The sequence below is a fragment of the Hemitrygon akajei genome, chromosome 3, assembly GCF_048418815.1.
Source record: "Hemitrygon akajei chromosome 3, sHemAka1.3, whole genome shotgun sequence".
NCBI lineage: Eukaryota > Metazoa > Chordata > Chondrichthyes > Myliobatiformes > Dasyatidae > Hemitrygon > Hemitrygon akajei.
Window position 1 is genome coordinate 134,677,455 of NC_133126.1, and position 13,835 is coordinate 134,691,289.

The window sequence follows — 13,835 nt, forward strand, 5'->3', positions numbered from 1 at the left end:
CTGACATCTCCTCTGTACCTACTTCCAAGCACCATAAAACTGTGCCCTCTCATGTTAGCCATTTCAGCCCTGGGAAAAAGCCTCTTGACGATCCACACGATCAACGCCTCTCATTATCTTATACACCTCTACCAGGTCACCTCCCATCCTTCGTCACTCCAAGGAGAAAAGGCCGAGTTCACTCAACCTATTCTCATAAGGCATGCTCCCCAATCCAGGCAACATCCTTGTAAATCTTCTCTGCACCCTTTCTATAGTTTCCACATCCTTCCTGTAGTGAGGTGACCAGACTGAGCACAGTACTCCAAGTGGGGTCTGACCAGGGTCCGAGATAGCTGTCATATTACCTCTCGGCTCTTAAACTCAATCCCACGATAGATGAAGGCCAATGCACCGTATGCCTTCTTAACCACAGAGTCAACCTGCGCAGCAGCTTTGAGTATCCTATGGACTCGGACCCCAAGATCCCTCAGATCCTTCACACTACCAAGTCTTACCATTCATACTATATTCTACCAACATATCTGACCTACAAAAATGAACCACCTCACACTTATCTGGGCTGAACTCCACCTGTTACTTCTCAGCCCAGTTTTGCACCCTACCGATGTCCTGCTGTAACCTGACACCATCCACAACACCCCCCAACCTTTGTGTCATCAGCAAATTTCCTAACCCATCCCTCCACTTCCTCATCCAGGTCATTTATAAAAATCACAAAGAGTAGGGGTCCCAGAACAGATCCCTGAGGCACACCACTGGTCACCGGCCTCCATGCAGAATATGACCCATCTATAACCACTCTTTGCCTTCTGTGGGCAAGCCAATTCTGGATCCACAAAGCAAGATTCCCTTGGATCGCATGCCTCCTTACTTTTTTAATAAGCCTTGCATGGGGTACCCTATCAAATCCCTAGCTGATATCCACATACACTACATCTACTGCTCCACCTTCATCAAGGTGTTTAGGCACTTCCTCAAAAAAAATCAATCAGGCTCATCAAGCACAACCTGCCTTTCACAAAGCCATGCTATCTATTCCTATTCATATTATGACTCTCCAAATGTTCATAAATCCTGCCTCTCAGGATCTTCTCCATCACTGAAATAAGACTCACTGGTCTACAATTTCCTGGGCTATCTCTACTCCCTTTCTTGAATAAGGGAACAACATTTGCAACCATCCAATCCTCTGGAACCTCCCCCAACCCCATTGATGAAGCAAAGATTATTATCAGAGGCTCAGCAATCTCCTCCCTCGCCCCCCATAGTAGCCTGTAGTACATTTCATCCGGTCCCGGTGACTTATCCAACTTGATGCTTTCCAAAATCTCCAGCATATCCTCTTTCTTAATGTCTATAAGCTCAAGCTTTTCAATCCACTCTAAGACATCACTACAATCGCCAAGATCCTTTTCCGTAGTGAATACTGAAGCAAAGTATTCATTAAGTACCCAAGCTATCTCCTCTGGTTCCATACACACTTTACCACTGTCACACTTGATTGGTCCTATTCTCTCACATCTTATCCTCTTGCTCTTCACATACTTGTAGAATGCTTTGGTGTTTTCTTTAATCCTGCTCACCAAGGCCTTCTCATGGCCCCTTCTGGCTCTCCTAATTTTGTTCTTAAGCTCCTTCCTGTTAGCCTCATAATCTTCCAGATCTCTATCATTACTTAGTTTTTTGAGCCTTTTGTAAGCTTTTCTTCTTGACTAGATTTTCAACAGCCTTTGTTCACCACGTTTCCTGTACTCTACCACTGCCGTCTCATTGGAACGTACCTATGCAGCACTCCACGCAAATATCCCCTGAACATTTGCCACATTTCTGCCGTACATTTCCCCAAGAAAATCTGTTCCCAATTTATGGTTCCAAGTTCCTGCCTGATAGCTTGATATTACCCCTTACTCCCACTTAAACACTTTCCTAACTTGTCTGTTCCTGTCCTTTTCCAATGCTATGGTAAAGGAGATAGAATTGTGATCACCATCTCCAAAACACCCTCCTACTAAGAGATCTGACACCTGACCAGGTTCATTTCCCAATACCAGATCAAGTACAATCTTTCCTCTTATAGGCTTATATATATATTGTGTCAGGAAACCTTCCTGAACACACCTAACAAACTCCACTCTATCTAAACCCTTTGCTCTAGGGAGATGCCAATCAATATTTGGGAAATTAAAATCTCCCACCACAACAACCCTGTTATTATTACACCTTTCCAGAATCTGTCTCTCTATCTGCTCCTTGATGTCCTTGTTACTTTTGGATGGTCTATAAAAAAAAATCTTAGAAAGTTTTTCTCTGGGTTTAGTAACATGGCAGACTATTAAAAGTACACAATGAATTATTGAAAGAATCAATATTGGGGTAGAAAAATTAAAAGAGGCAAATATATTAAAAATAATCAACTTCAAGTGGTGGAAAAAATTAATGTAGTTTACAATGACATGGAATTCTTACTCAAGATTATTTCAATCAAAGATCTACAGCACATTTTAATTAGACTGATCGATATAGGTTTCTTATAAATTCTTATATTTCTGCATTGTCGATTCATTCACTTTGTCAATTAATGGGCAGGTCAATTGATCAAATACACTAAAAACTCTGATTTATTCTAATTGAATTTCATATCCGCATGTTACTTCTATTGAAGATTTACAAAAGTATTTTGTTTTACTTCTAAACCCGCACAAACTGAACAACTTGGTATGTTGAGAATCTTCATTTACTTCTGTGCTTTCATTTAAATGTTGCACCAATTATTTGATTTTTGCACCTACAAAAGCATAGGACCCACGTTAGCAATTGAGAAGCTGAAGGCCACCCAGTGACATGCCCTCTACAGAATAGAGATTTCTCAAACATTAAATTCTCTAGGTGGCACACTGACAATCTAAACTAATTATCTGCTACACGTTGAATGCATTTAATGTTGTCAAAGTAAACATTTTACTGTCAAAAGTCTAGCATGGTTCATTATATAAAAAAGTAATTTTCCCTGAAGACCAACAGAAACCAGGTAAGTAATGCTTCCAGCATTAAAAATGAACTAACTACAAAATAATAAGACTTCTTACCACTCAGGTCCAAAGTTAAGTGTCTGTGTTTCTGCTGCCATTTTCTGTCACTCAATTCACTGTGGAAACAAAAATGAAAGTAACTTGACAAAATACTTAAAAAGACAAACCATTCTTTCCTGTCTTTCAAACCTGTCTTTCTTCTATGTCATAAAAGTGTCAAGAGGCACATTGCAAAATTAAGCTTACTACCTACAATACAAAGAGATGTACAACATTGCCGATTAGTCTTATTTTGTTTGAACAATCGGCATTTTTCTGCCTTCCGATGTGAGTAAGACAATTTGAAAGGTAGGTTACTCTACAGATAGTTTAGCTATTTTGTCCCCTTAAGTTTAAAGTGAATATAGATAATTTGGAACACCTTAATGGATTCGACTGACGGCTCCAATAACACTTTAAAGTATAGTGAGTGGAGGGGATACCAAAATGTTGGTTATATAAATACTGTAAGTCCAAAAGAAAAATAAGACAAATGACAGAATCTTGCAGGTAAAGCAAATAATATCAACCCTCACAGAGTCACAATTCAATTTCAAAATATAGTTGAATAAGCAGATGTGCTAAAAATTATACAGGGGAAACAATACTTAAATACAAGTCAGAATGCATAGTGGATGGCAAACCAAAGTATTTTCCATAATAATGAAGAACAAGATGCACTTAAACAGAACGCTATGAAGAATTGTTCTAGTGTGATTAAGCTGAGGACAGAAACTAGTTTCAGGATGACTTACATTAGTACAATCAGAAAAGTTACTAACAAGAAGAAATTCCAAAATGGTATTTCCTTTTCTAAAATCCATAGAATAGCAAAAAAAAGCATGGATTACTAGTGGTTCTGGTAACAGTCACGGTATTTTGGTTGAAGAACTTCACCCAAAGGCAGAACTCAATTGTGAGCAACTTTGGAATTCAGTTCAAATACCTACAACCAAATACAGAATTAATACTTCTACTTCCAAAAACAAAGCCACTGAAAATATGATTTATGCTAAACTGTACCACAAGAATGCAAAATAAGTAAAGTGATTAATACAAAAGATGTGATGTGCTATATAACCTTCTGCAACTAATCTGCACAATACATTCATCACAAGGTTACCAGAAAGACAATCCTCTGCCAGATGATATCCAAGTAAATTAACAAGCAAAAAAATGTAGGTGCATTACAACACAACTCTACCAATTGACAATGCTAAAATGGAGCAAATACTTGATGATACGGAGATTACTGTTAAGATACCAGAGACCATTTCCCCAGCAATGGCAAAGAGACTAGAAGCAGCTGAATTATGGTTCTACACGACAATTAAAAATACCATGGACTACACACACATCAAATGAAGTAATTCTCAGAAGAGCCCAAGCAGTTAGATCACTCATACCAACAATAAGAGAAAGACAACTCAGATTCCCAGGACACATCATGTGGAAAGATGAACTAGAAAAACTCATACTCTCTGGAAAGATCGAGAGGAGCAAACCTAGAGGAAGACCTCGGCTTATGTACATCAAAAGCCTAGCCAGGTGGCTACACATAGAGGAAATGGAAGTCATCCAAAGAACAAGGGATAGATCTGTATGGAAAACCACGGTCACCAATGTCTGCATTGGATATGGTACCGAGACAGACCAGATAAGCTTTGAAATTCAGCGGTGCCATTAATACCTGTCAAAGTAAAAAAAAACAACCAGAATACTACCGTTGGTGCTGCTATGCAAGTAGCAGAGAGAAAAGGTCCCAAACAATTGAGTCTAATTAACAGATAGCAGAATCATTACAATTTTATCCAAGTGGAATTATTCACAATGTTAAGTAAAATAGTTCAATAGATGAACATGGAGACAACAGAAGGCAAATCACAATTAAAAGAACTGAAAAACTTTCAATCTTCTGTCAATTCAATGTTTTATGTCACCATATACATTGAGTGGCCAGTTTATTAAGTACACCTGCTTATTATGTAAATATTAATCAACTAATTATGTGGCAGCAGCTCAATACATAAAGTGATGACATGGTCGAGAGCTTCAGTTGTTGTTCAGACCAAATGGGGAAAAAATTTTATCTTGCCAGATGGGGTAGGTTGAGTATTTTAGAAACTGCTGTTCTGGGATTTTCATGCACAATAGTGTCTAAAGCTTAAAGAGAATTGTGCAAAAAAACAAAAAAGTGACCTTGTTTACAAGAAGTCAGAAGAAAGTGGCCAAACTGGTTGAAGGTGACATAGATAGATAGATAGATAGATAGATAGATAGATAGATAGATAGATACTTTATTCATCCCCATGGGGAAATTCAACATTTTTTCCAATGTCCCATACACTTGTTGTAGCAAAAACTCATTACATACAATACTTAACTCAGTAATAATATGATATGCATCTAAATCACTAACTCAAAAAGCATTAATAATAGCTTTAAAAAAAGTTCTTAAGTCCTGGCAGTTGAATTGTAAAGCCTAATGGCATTGGGGAGTATTGACCTCTTCATCCTGTCTGAGGAGCATTGCATCGACAGTAACCTGTCGCTGAAACTGCTTCTCTGTCTCTGGATGGTGCTATGTAGAGGATGTTCAGGGTTTTCCAGTAACTTCCAATAACCATGTTACAATAGTAGTGTGCAAAATATCTCAGAATGCACAACCTGTCAAACCTTTGAATGGATGGGCTATCGCAGAAGCCCACACCCAGTTCCACTCCTATCCTTAACAAAGTGGCCACTGAGTGTATATTCAAGTGGTTTCCTTAGCTTTCCTAAAATTGCTTCACATAAACTGCTGCATAATTAATTTTTGGTCTCCAAAATGTCCAGCACTTTCAATGGCCCTTAAGATGTTGACAACACCTAATTTTAAATACTATTGTTGCTCTATATTACCGTGTGTACCTTTGAAAATATTTAAGTTCAAGTATGCTGGGGGATCCTAAGACTGAAAATTCACCTCTCAAAATTGAACTTCATCTTATTATTTTTAAAATCATTTGCTATTATGCAATAAAAATCAAATTTAGTACTCAGAATCAAAGCAACTTTGGTCATAATGTAATGTGGACAGAACCAATATTGCAGAGGGTATGAAACTTTCAAGGTACTCTAGTAAAACCTTCTGCCCTCCAATATTACTTGCCCAAAATTAATTTTTGAATGTGTTTCCATCTACAATCAATTACACAAAAAAATATCGATAGCCTATCACACTCCTGTCCTGAACCAATAAAGTTAATGTTAACTTTATAGGTTCAGGAAGTAAGCGAGGCTATGGCCTGCACTTTTCAACTGTGACCAACTTTCCACCAATGAAGGGGGCGGGGAGTGGGGGGGGGGGGGGGAAGAAAGAGAATCAGGAATAGCAGTCAATTCTGGCCATGAATGTTAATCAATGTCAGCTAAATACATCTAATTAACATGAAACCTGCCTATTTCTCCATTATAAGAGTAATGGGCAAGTGAAATGTTAATTTTTAGTTAGCAGCATTGTGTAAAACAAGCTTGTTGAAAACAGACAAAATGCTACCTAAATAACATCTTGGAAAACGATCATTACACCACAAGGAAATTTGAAAAAAAATTCTAAAATAATAAGTAACAAACAAGTACAATGCAGTACGGTATGTAGATGAGAAGAATGACTATTGTATCCATCACATAAGTGAACATAACCAGTATACTACTGTACATCTAACATCTTAAATAATGATGCAATATTAAGTACAAGTTTATTAAAAAGAAGCCACTTTTAAAGCTGGATACCTAATAAAAATTAAAGAAAAATGGTAGACAACATGTGCACCAATTATGTTTTCTTTAATTTATAATCAGAAGTTAATCACTAGGCCCACAACCATTTCTAGTTTATTCAGCAAGTCAATGTACTCGATAGATGAAACCAAACAGCAACCTACATTTTCAGAAACCTGCTTCATGAAAATACAATTATGGTGTGTGATTTAGTTAAAGGGATTTTGTAAGGCAATTTACCACCATACATGGCTGAAGTAAACATCACCAAAACTGAGGAATAAGAACGCAGTGTCAAAAACTGATGGGATCACACTCATGAGAAATGGTGATTATGTGACAATAGAAAATTGTCACACAGAATGGGACAATAAAAGGTTTAAGGATTGGGGATGGAAATTTTAAAATTAAAGGTAATCCAGAAGCAGTGAACAATCAGTAAATTCAGGGCCAATGGGCACACAATGTCAGATACTCAACTCAGGCTTCCAAGGGATGTCACAATGCCAAATAAACCAGAACAACTCTGGTTTAAAAATGAAGAGACCTTAGGAAGTATGTGCATTTGTTGACAAAGGTACATGCAAATGAAGGCCAATGCTTCAATTGCAGAAAGGGTATTGAATTAGCTGACTTACAGAAAGCTATGAAGAATGAAGCATACACATGATGATTTGGGATAGTGGGGGGGGGGGGGGTGGGAAGAACAATTGATCAGTTAGTATAGCTGCTGCCACACAATAGCAGAGACCTGGGCTCAACCCCAATGTTGGGTGCTACCCGAATGGAGTTTGCATGTTGCCTATAACAACACAGGTTACTTCCAACTGTCCCAGTTTCCAAAGACATGAAGGTTGGCTAAATTGCCCATGAGTTGTAGAACCAGCATGGGTATGGTGAGAAAGGGGAGAACATTTTTTTAAATGGAATTAATGTAGGACTAGTGTGAGTGACCGCTGGTGGGCATGGGCTCAAAGCCTCATGAACTAAAAGCCTCTCTCAATTCGATGAATCAGTGGCCTATTTGTATGCCCAAACCAAACTGGGAGACACAAGAGGAAAGCCTAAAACAGGTGATCACAGGTGATCAGGTACTTAGAATGAAATGGCTTACCTGTGGGTAGAAAGGCAGTTGTAACTTATGTAGATAAATGTAACTTATCAGATCTTAGAAGTTGTATTTGTATGCTCAAAAATGAGGAATACACTTTTTCTAACCTTGAACAAATAAAAGCACGAGGAATTTTCCTGTTCACCTTTTGATACTGACATGGTATAGAATGTACATTGATCCTAAATGCAACAACTCTTGTTACAAGTCCATGTCTATACTGTCATCCATCTTGCTACAAGGAAGACCACATCAAGTGAGAACAAAGACTTCAGAAAGAAAGGGTCTATATTAGAGCTAGGCCCACTTTGCAACATCACTTACGAGCATACTGACTAGGCTGGGCATATGACTAATTTGTTGCCAAATACAAATCTTAAATAAATATTTTTCTCTGGCAATTGCTCAGGGTTGAAGCCAATTTGTATCCGTTCTGGTTCTGAGAATTCCAAGGTGGGATCTACAAACTCAGTACTAGGCAAGGAAACTGGAGCTTGGCAGGTCAAGTAGTGTGGTGGCCACCTACGATGCTGTGCTTTTTAGTGCATTGACTTTATGCGCTACTGCCAATGAAACTCAAGCTCCCAAGGAATCTGCTATTCCATGTTAAGAAATTGTATGGAATTGCTACAAATTTGTGAGGGTTTTACGTTTGCTCAAAGAACTGGGACATCAATGAAGCAATCTTTCCTTTATTCTGGACCTCTCTTCCACAAGTAGTTTAATTCTTTCAGGAGTCCGGTGTAAGGCATGCAGACAACAGCCAATCCACCAAAGTTGCCTGAACAAGACCAAAGCCTTGGAGCAGAGGATGCTGGCTAGGAGGAGGATGCCAACACAGTTTCACCGATCTTTCCAACAGATTTGGAGACTTTGGCAGAAATGGATTGCTATTAAAATCCCAACAAGGGTTTATTAATGTCACTCAGTGAAAGAAATAAGAAATCACCATTCATATAAGAAAAACAGAATCCTGGAAATTCTCAAATCAGGCAACATCTGAAGAAAGTGAGAGAAACAGATAACATTTCAAGTTCCTGTCCTTCCATCAGAACCATCAACGTGAAACAGTAACTGTTCCTCATTCCACAGATGCCACCTCACCTGCTGAACTTTTCTAGCACATTGTTATTTCAGATTTCCAGCATTGCAGTCTTTTCTCTATCCCATTACTTGTGATCCCAGACTAAAAGCAATAGGTCAAGCCATAATTTCCATATGAAATGGCCTTCTTCAACTGAAGCAAGTGGGAATGGCAATAAATTCTGCCTTGCCAAAAAATGTAAATTAATAAAAATATTGAAAAAGGAAGAAAAAAATGCCTACAACACACATAAGATGACAACCAGTACCAAAAGTAGTAAAAAGAACCACCCACTGATTGGCAATAGTCTATGCAAATGTTGCCTCCACCTGCTCTATTACAGAGATCATGAACACAATTCTTTCATTGGGGCCTATATGTACTTTCCTCAGTCAAATGCAGCAACCATTTGTGTGGACTACACTTAGCAGTATATATGCTACAGTCACTGCATTTAGTAAAGAGCTCCAAGGGCTCAGCTCACATTTGTTACCTAAATGGCTTTTAATTGATTTTATTGTCCCTTTGAAGGTGTGAAGGTATGTAGAATGCTTGTTTTGCACAGCAGTTCCACATCGATTTACGATACAGAAATAATCACCCTCTAAGGTTAAAAAATAATTCTGTAATAAGCTTGCAAGCAGACTCCAAGAACCAGAGGAAAAAGGTGCAAAACTATGACGCAAGTACTACCTGCCACAAAAATCGCAAGAGCTCCATAAGAAACTGTTCCACCTTTAATGTCCAGCCACAGAATTTGACATGAGATTGACTACCCAGATGAGGATGATCGCCTACATGGCCAAGGCTAAAAGAAAAGATTCTATTGTACATACAAATTCTTAATTATTTCACTTACGGTATTATGTTACTGATGTTACAAGTCTAAGTAAAAAGCTCCCTATATTTTTTGTTTTGTAAACTGATTTGAATTCTTCCTATCTGCTTAATCCAATTATAAAGACAGTTTGTTCAATTATTTCCACTCCAATCACCAGCGTAAAACTCAGCAGATTACCAGTTAAAGTATTGTCAAGGTGCTTTTATGATAAATATAATATAAACAAATATAAGTAACCCAATTTTTTCCCACATATAGCATATTAAAGAGCTTACTAAACTAGATATTATCCAGAGAAACTAATGTGAATATTGTGGGCAAGGCCAACAGAGTGCAATAATGAATGGAAAGTAAATGTTAGTCTCACCGCCCATTCCCAGCCCCAATTCCAAGCTGGTCTCTGAAAAGAAAGACTGGTACATGGATATGGGATATTAGAAGGTTACACAAATATACAGATCATGACTTCCAAGGGAATCATGTATTTTTATGGCTGCTTAGATTCAGAATAAAAATGGCAAAAAGGAACCCCCCCAAAAATTGTAGCCTTTTAAATATTGCTTTTCTCTAGAATTTTAGCAAACTACAATGGTTTAGTTTAATTCACTGAGAAATTTTCAGAATTTGTTGTTTCAAATTTAATGTGCCACGTGCAAATTTAACATTCACCATGGCAAGACTTAGATATATAGCATTTTAATTTCAGCATTGGCTGAAAGTAGTATAATTATCTCCTCAAAAACAACTACTTCAGAGTCTGGAAGCCCGGGAAATAAACAGAAAATACTCAGCAGGCCAGGGAGCATACGAGGTGAGAGAAAGTCAGTAATCATTCATAAAACGCATTCAAGAAAGATTCACACATCTGCATGTGCTGTGCTTTAAATCTCTGAAAATAGGATCAGCTGACAAATTGACAATGTAGCTTTAATACAGTAAAATGGGAAATACTATCTGCAACTGCACCGAACTTTTCAAAGGATGTAGGAGGGGGGAAAGAGTGAGAAAACAGAAGCTGGGTATGTAAAAAGGTCTGTCTGCATCCATAAGAAAGCACAAGTCACCGCAACAAGGAACTGCAACACATCAGCAACCTTGTATTTCAGAAAAAATTCATATTACATCAATTTCAGATATTCTATTCCACTGGTTTTAAACTAAATATAGTAGGGAGTACATTTCCAACAAATGCAGAAAATAACCGATTTAGCAGCAGATAAACCTATAATGAGCAAGATCAATATTACAGTAACAAATTCAAAACTCGTCATTGAAGATACAGTATGGTCAGAAAACTGCTGACAGCTAACTTTTAACCATCACATAAAATCAATTACATATATCAATGTTTTACATCATTTTCAAACAGGAAAAGAAAGCAATTGAAATGAAGGGCTTAAAGATTTGCACTAAATTATTCTACATGTTACATACCGTTTACCAATTACATAGCACACTGTCAACCATGGGAACAGATTTACTAAAACTACCCAGAATGTTCTTAATTCAAAGCCATGCTGCCAACAAATAAAGCATTCTAGATACTAACATCTTCTACAAGTCAAAAATTCAAACAATCCAGAACAATAAAGTGCGACTTAAACAAGTTTAAGTAGATAACTTGGAAATGTTCCATCAAAAATAGACTCCAATGTGATCGCTGGTAACGATTGTGACATCATTACATACCTCATGGGATTTTTAAAGTATGATTGTGTAAATTCTAAACAATGTTTATTGAAAAATAATGTAGAATCTGGATTATGGCGTTTAAAATTATGAGAATGAGGATTCATCTATACTTAAAAAATTCTATTTGTCCTTCCATTTAGATACTGTAACCACATCGGAAATGTCAAAACACAATTACTGCAATGCTTGAGCGTCAACAGACTTACAAGTCACAAACATGCAAACACCACTGACAAAAATTCAGATTTAAAAGTCGGTGAGATCAATCCTAATACTTGTATTTTATTTTGAGGAGTTAAAGAACAAGTAAAGCAAGACTTGAAACAACACATTAAGCTAGAACTTCACTGTAACCCCTTGTGACAGTATAGAATTCAAGTCAGTTCAAGAGCTACAGCCTCCTTATTAACAAACGCAGTGAGTTAGGTGGGCAGAGAGGCATCGCCAACGGTCCCACACACCCTGCCTGCTGCAAGCACTTTCTTTTAAGCCTACTTCAGAAGGCCGCTTTCCCGTGTAAGGTATCGGTTCGAGATGCTACTACTTCAGAGTGGGTTTCCCTACTCGAGGGCGCGGTCTTTTTGGTGCGCAGGAGGGTAGGTGGGGGTTTCGGGGCGGTCGGGTTCTCCGGTTGCACCATGTGCTGATGTCGGCTTTCCCCTCTCAGCCGCCTCGGCCCGGCCAGCTGCTGGGACAGGTCGGCCGGGCTGAGGGTGAGGGGAGCGTTGAGCAGTAGAGTAGGTTGGTTGGCAGGCTGTTGGGCTGAAGACCCGCAGCCGGGCAGCGCCCTGTGGTTGTCATATCACCAGAGCCGGTGTTTTACCTGCGCTAATCGCGAACAGGAAGGTTTATCGCAGCCACGCTCAAAGCGTTTCTACTCTCCTCGGCGACAAGATGGCGGATAATAGCTGTCACGTGATGTGCGCATCGACTCGACGTTTACGGATGCACGTTCTCCCCTTTGCCCCGCCCGGCTAACAGTGCGCATGCGCCTTCCTCCGCCGGGTTCGGTTTTCTGACTTCATCCGTGGGAGGTTTAACTACTTCACTCTTGTAGTTGAGTATGCTTCATTTTTACAAGAAGTACCTCTAAGACACTTAATGGTTGTACTACTGAAAGGAAACAACGCTAGCTTCAATGCACTTTAAACAGAATGTGTCAGTTTGATGGCAATCTGACCAAGTGTCTCGACCTTTTTCATAAATGATGCCCGACTTGCTGAGTTCCTCCAACGTCTTAATGTGTTGAGCAACATGTCCAGCATCTGCAGAATCTCTTATGTTTAATATAAATATGTTAAGTTGATGACAGATGAACGTAAATAAAAAAAAGTACCAAAATTAAACACAGATTCTGCAGATCTGCAAATCCAAAGCAACACACACAAAAAGCTGAAGGAATTCAGCAGGACAGGCAGCATCTATGAAAATGAATAAATAGATCAGGTTTCGGGCCTAGACCCTTCATCAGGATATTAATGATAAATTATAGGCATCCGTTAGTCTCGTGAGAACATGGATTTGCGCCTTGGTAGGTTTCCAGGGCGCAGGCCTGGGCATATGATAAATACGCCGATTGTATTTCCTGTATATCTTTTACCAAAAAAAAGCTTTTTTGAAATTGGGTCTTTTCGTTATTTAAGAATGTTTATTCTGACCTTTATCTGATAAAAATTTAGATGTAGTTCAACTCCCATTCATGTGGTGCAACAAATGCAATCTCTACAAAAAAAAGTTATTTATGAACAAGATTTTTGGGAGGTACAAAGGCTGCAGTTCCTCCAGCAGATTGTATTTGTATTAGATATCCTTGAAGTTTTTTTGCCTCACAACTACCCACAATTTCTACTAGGTTTGCTGGGGTATTTAAAGTTAAAAATTAAATCTGCATACAAAAGTTTGGCATTCTTCCTTAAATTTCACCTTCAAACAGGTTACACTTCACATCTGTCTTTTTTCTCAATAGTTGCTTGCTACACTGGTAGGACAGAAGGCAACTAATCAGGTAATCAACATCCTGCTTTTGCACCCACACTGCCCATTCTATGTGCTGCTCTTCATTCCTGCGGGTAGTCAATTGCATTAAATGTTTTAGATAGAACCAATTCCTTTGATTCTGTCTACTCAACAGGAATGACAGTCAAGACAACAGTAAACGGTGTAATCATGGACTCAATAAAAAGCCAGAACTTATATCCTATATGCTTCAGCATGGAATACTTCCCATCAGAAAAAAAAATCCGAAGAGGTCTAATTTTTGCAGCTGGAACTGTC

The 13,835-nt window shown here is 38.5% G+C and overlaps 1 protein-coding gene across 3 annotated transcripts in view; it reads right to left on the minus strand.

Moving 5' to 3' along the window:
• Positions 1-12,486, minus strand: part of gigyf2 (GRB10 interacting GYF protein 2) — a 160,757-nt gene extending 148,271 nt beyond the window's left edge. For all 3 annotated transcript variants that reach the window (XM_073040855.1, XM_073040853.1, XM_073040852.1), the window contains exons 1-2: positions 12,385-12,486; positions 3,090-3,148 (exon numbers count right to left, since the gene is read on the minus strand). In XM_073040855.1, coding sequence (XP_072896956.1) covers positions 3,090-3,130 — 41 coding nt within the window. In that variant the 5' untranslated portion in view covers positions 3,131-3,148; positions 12,385-12,486. The remainder of the gene's footprint in view (positions 1-3,089; positions 3,149-12,384) is intronic.
• Positions 12,487-13,835: the final 1,349 nt, after the last annotated feature.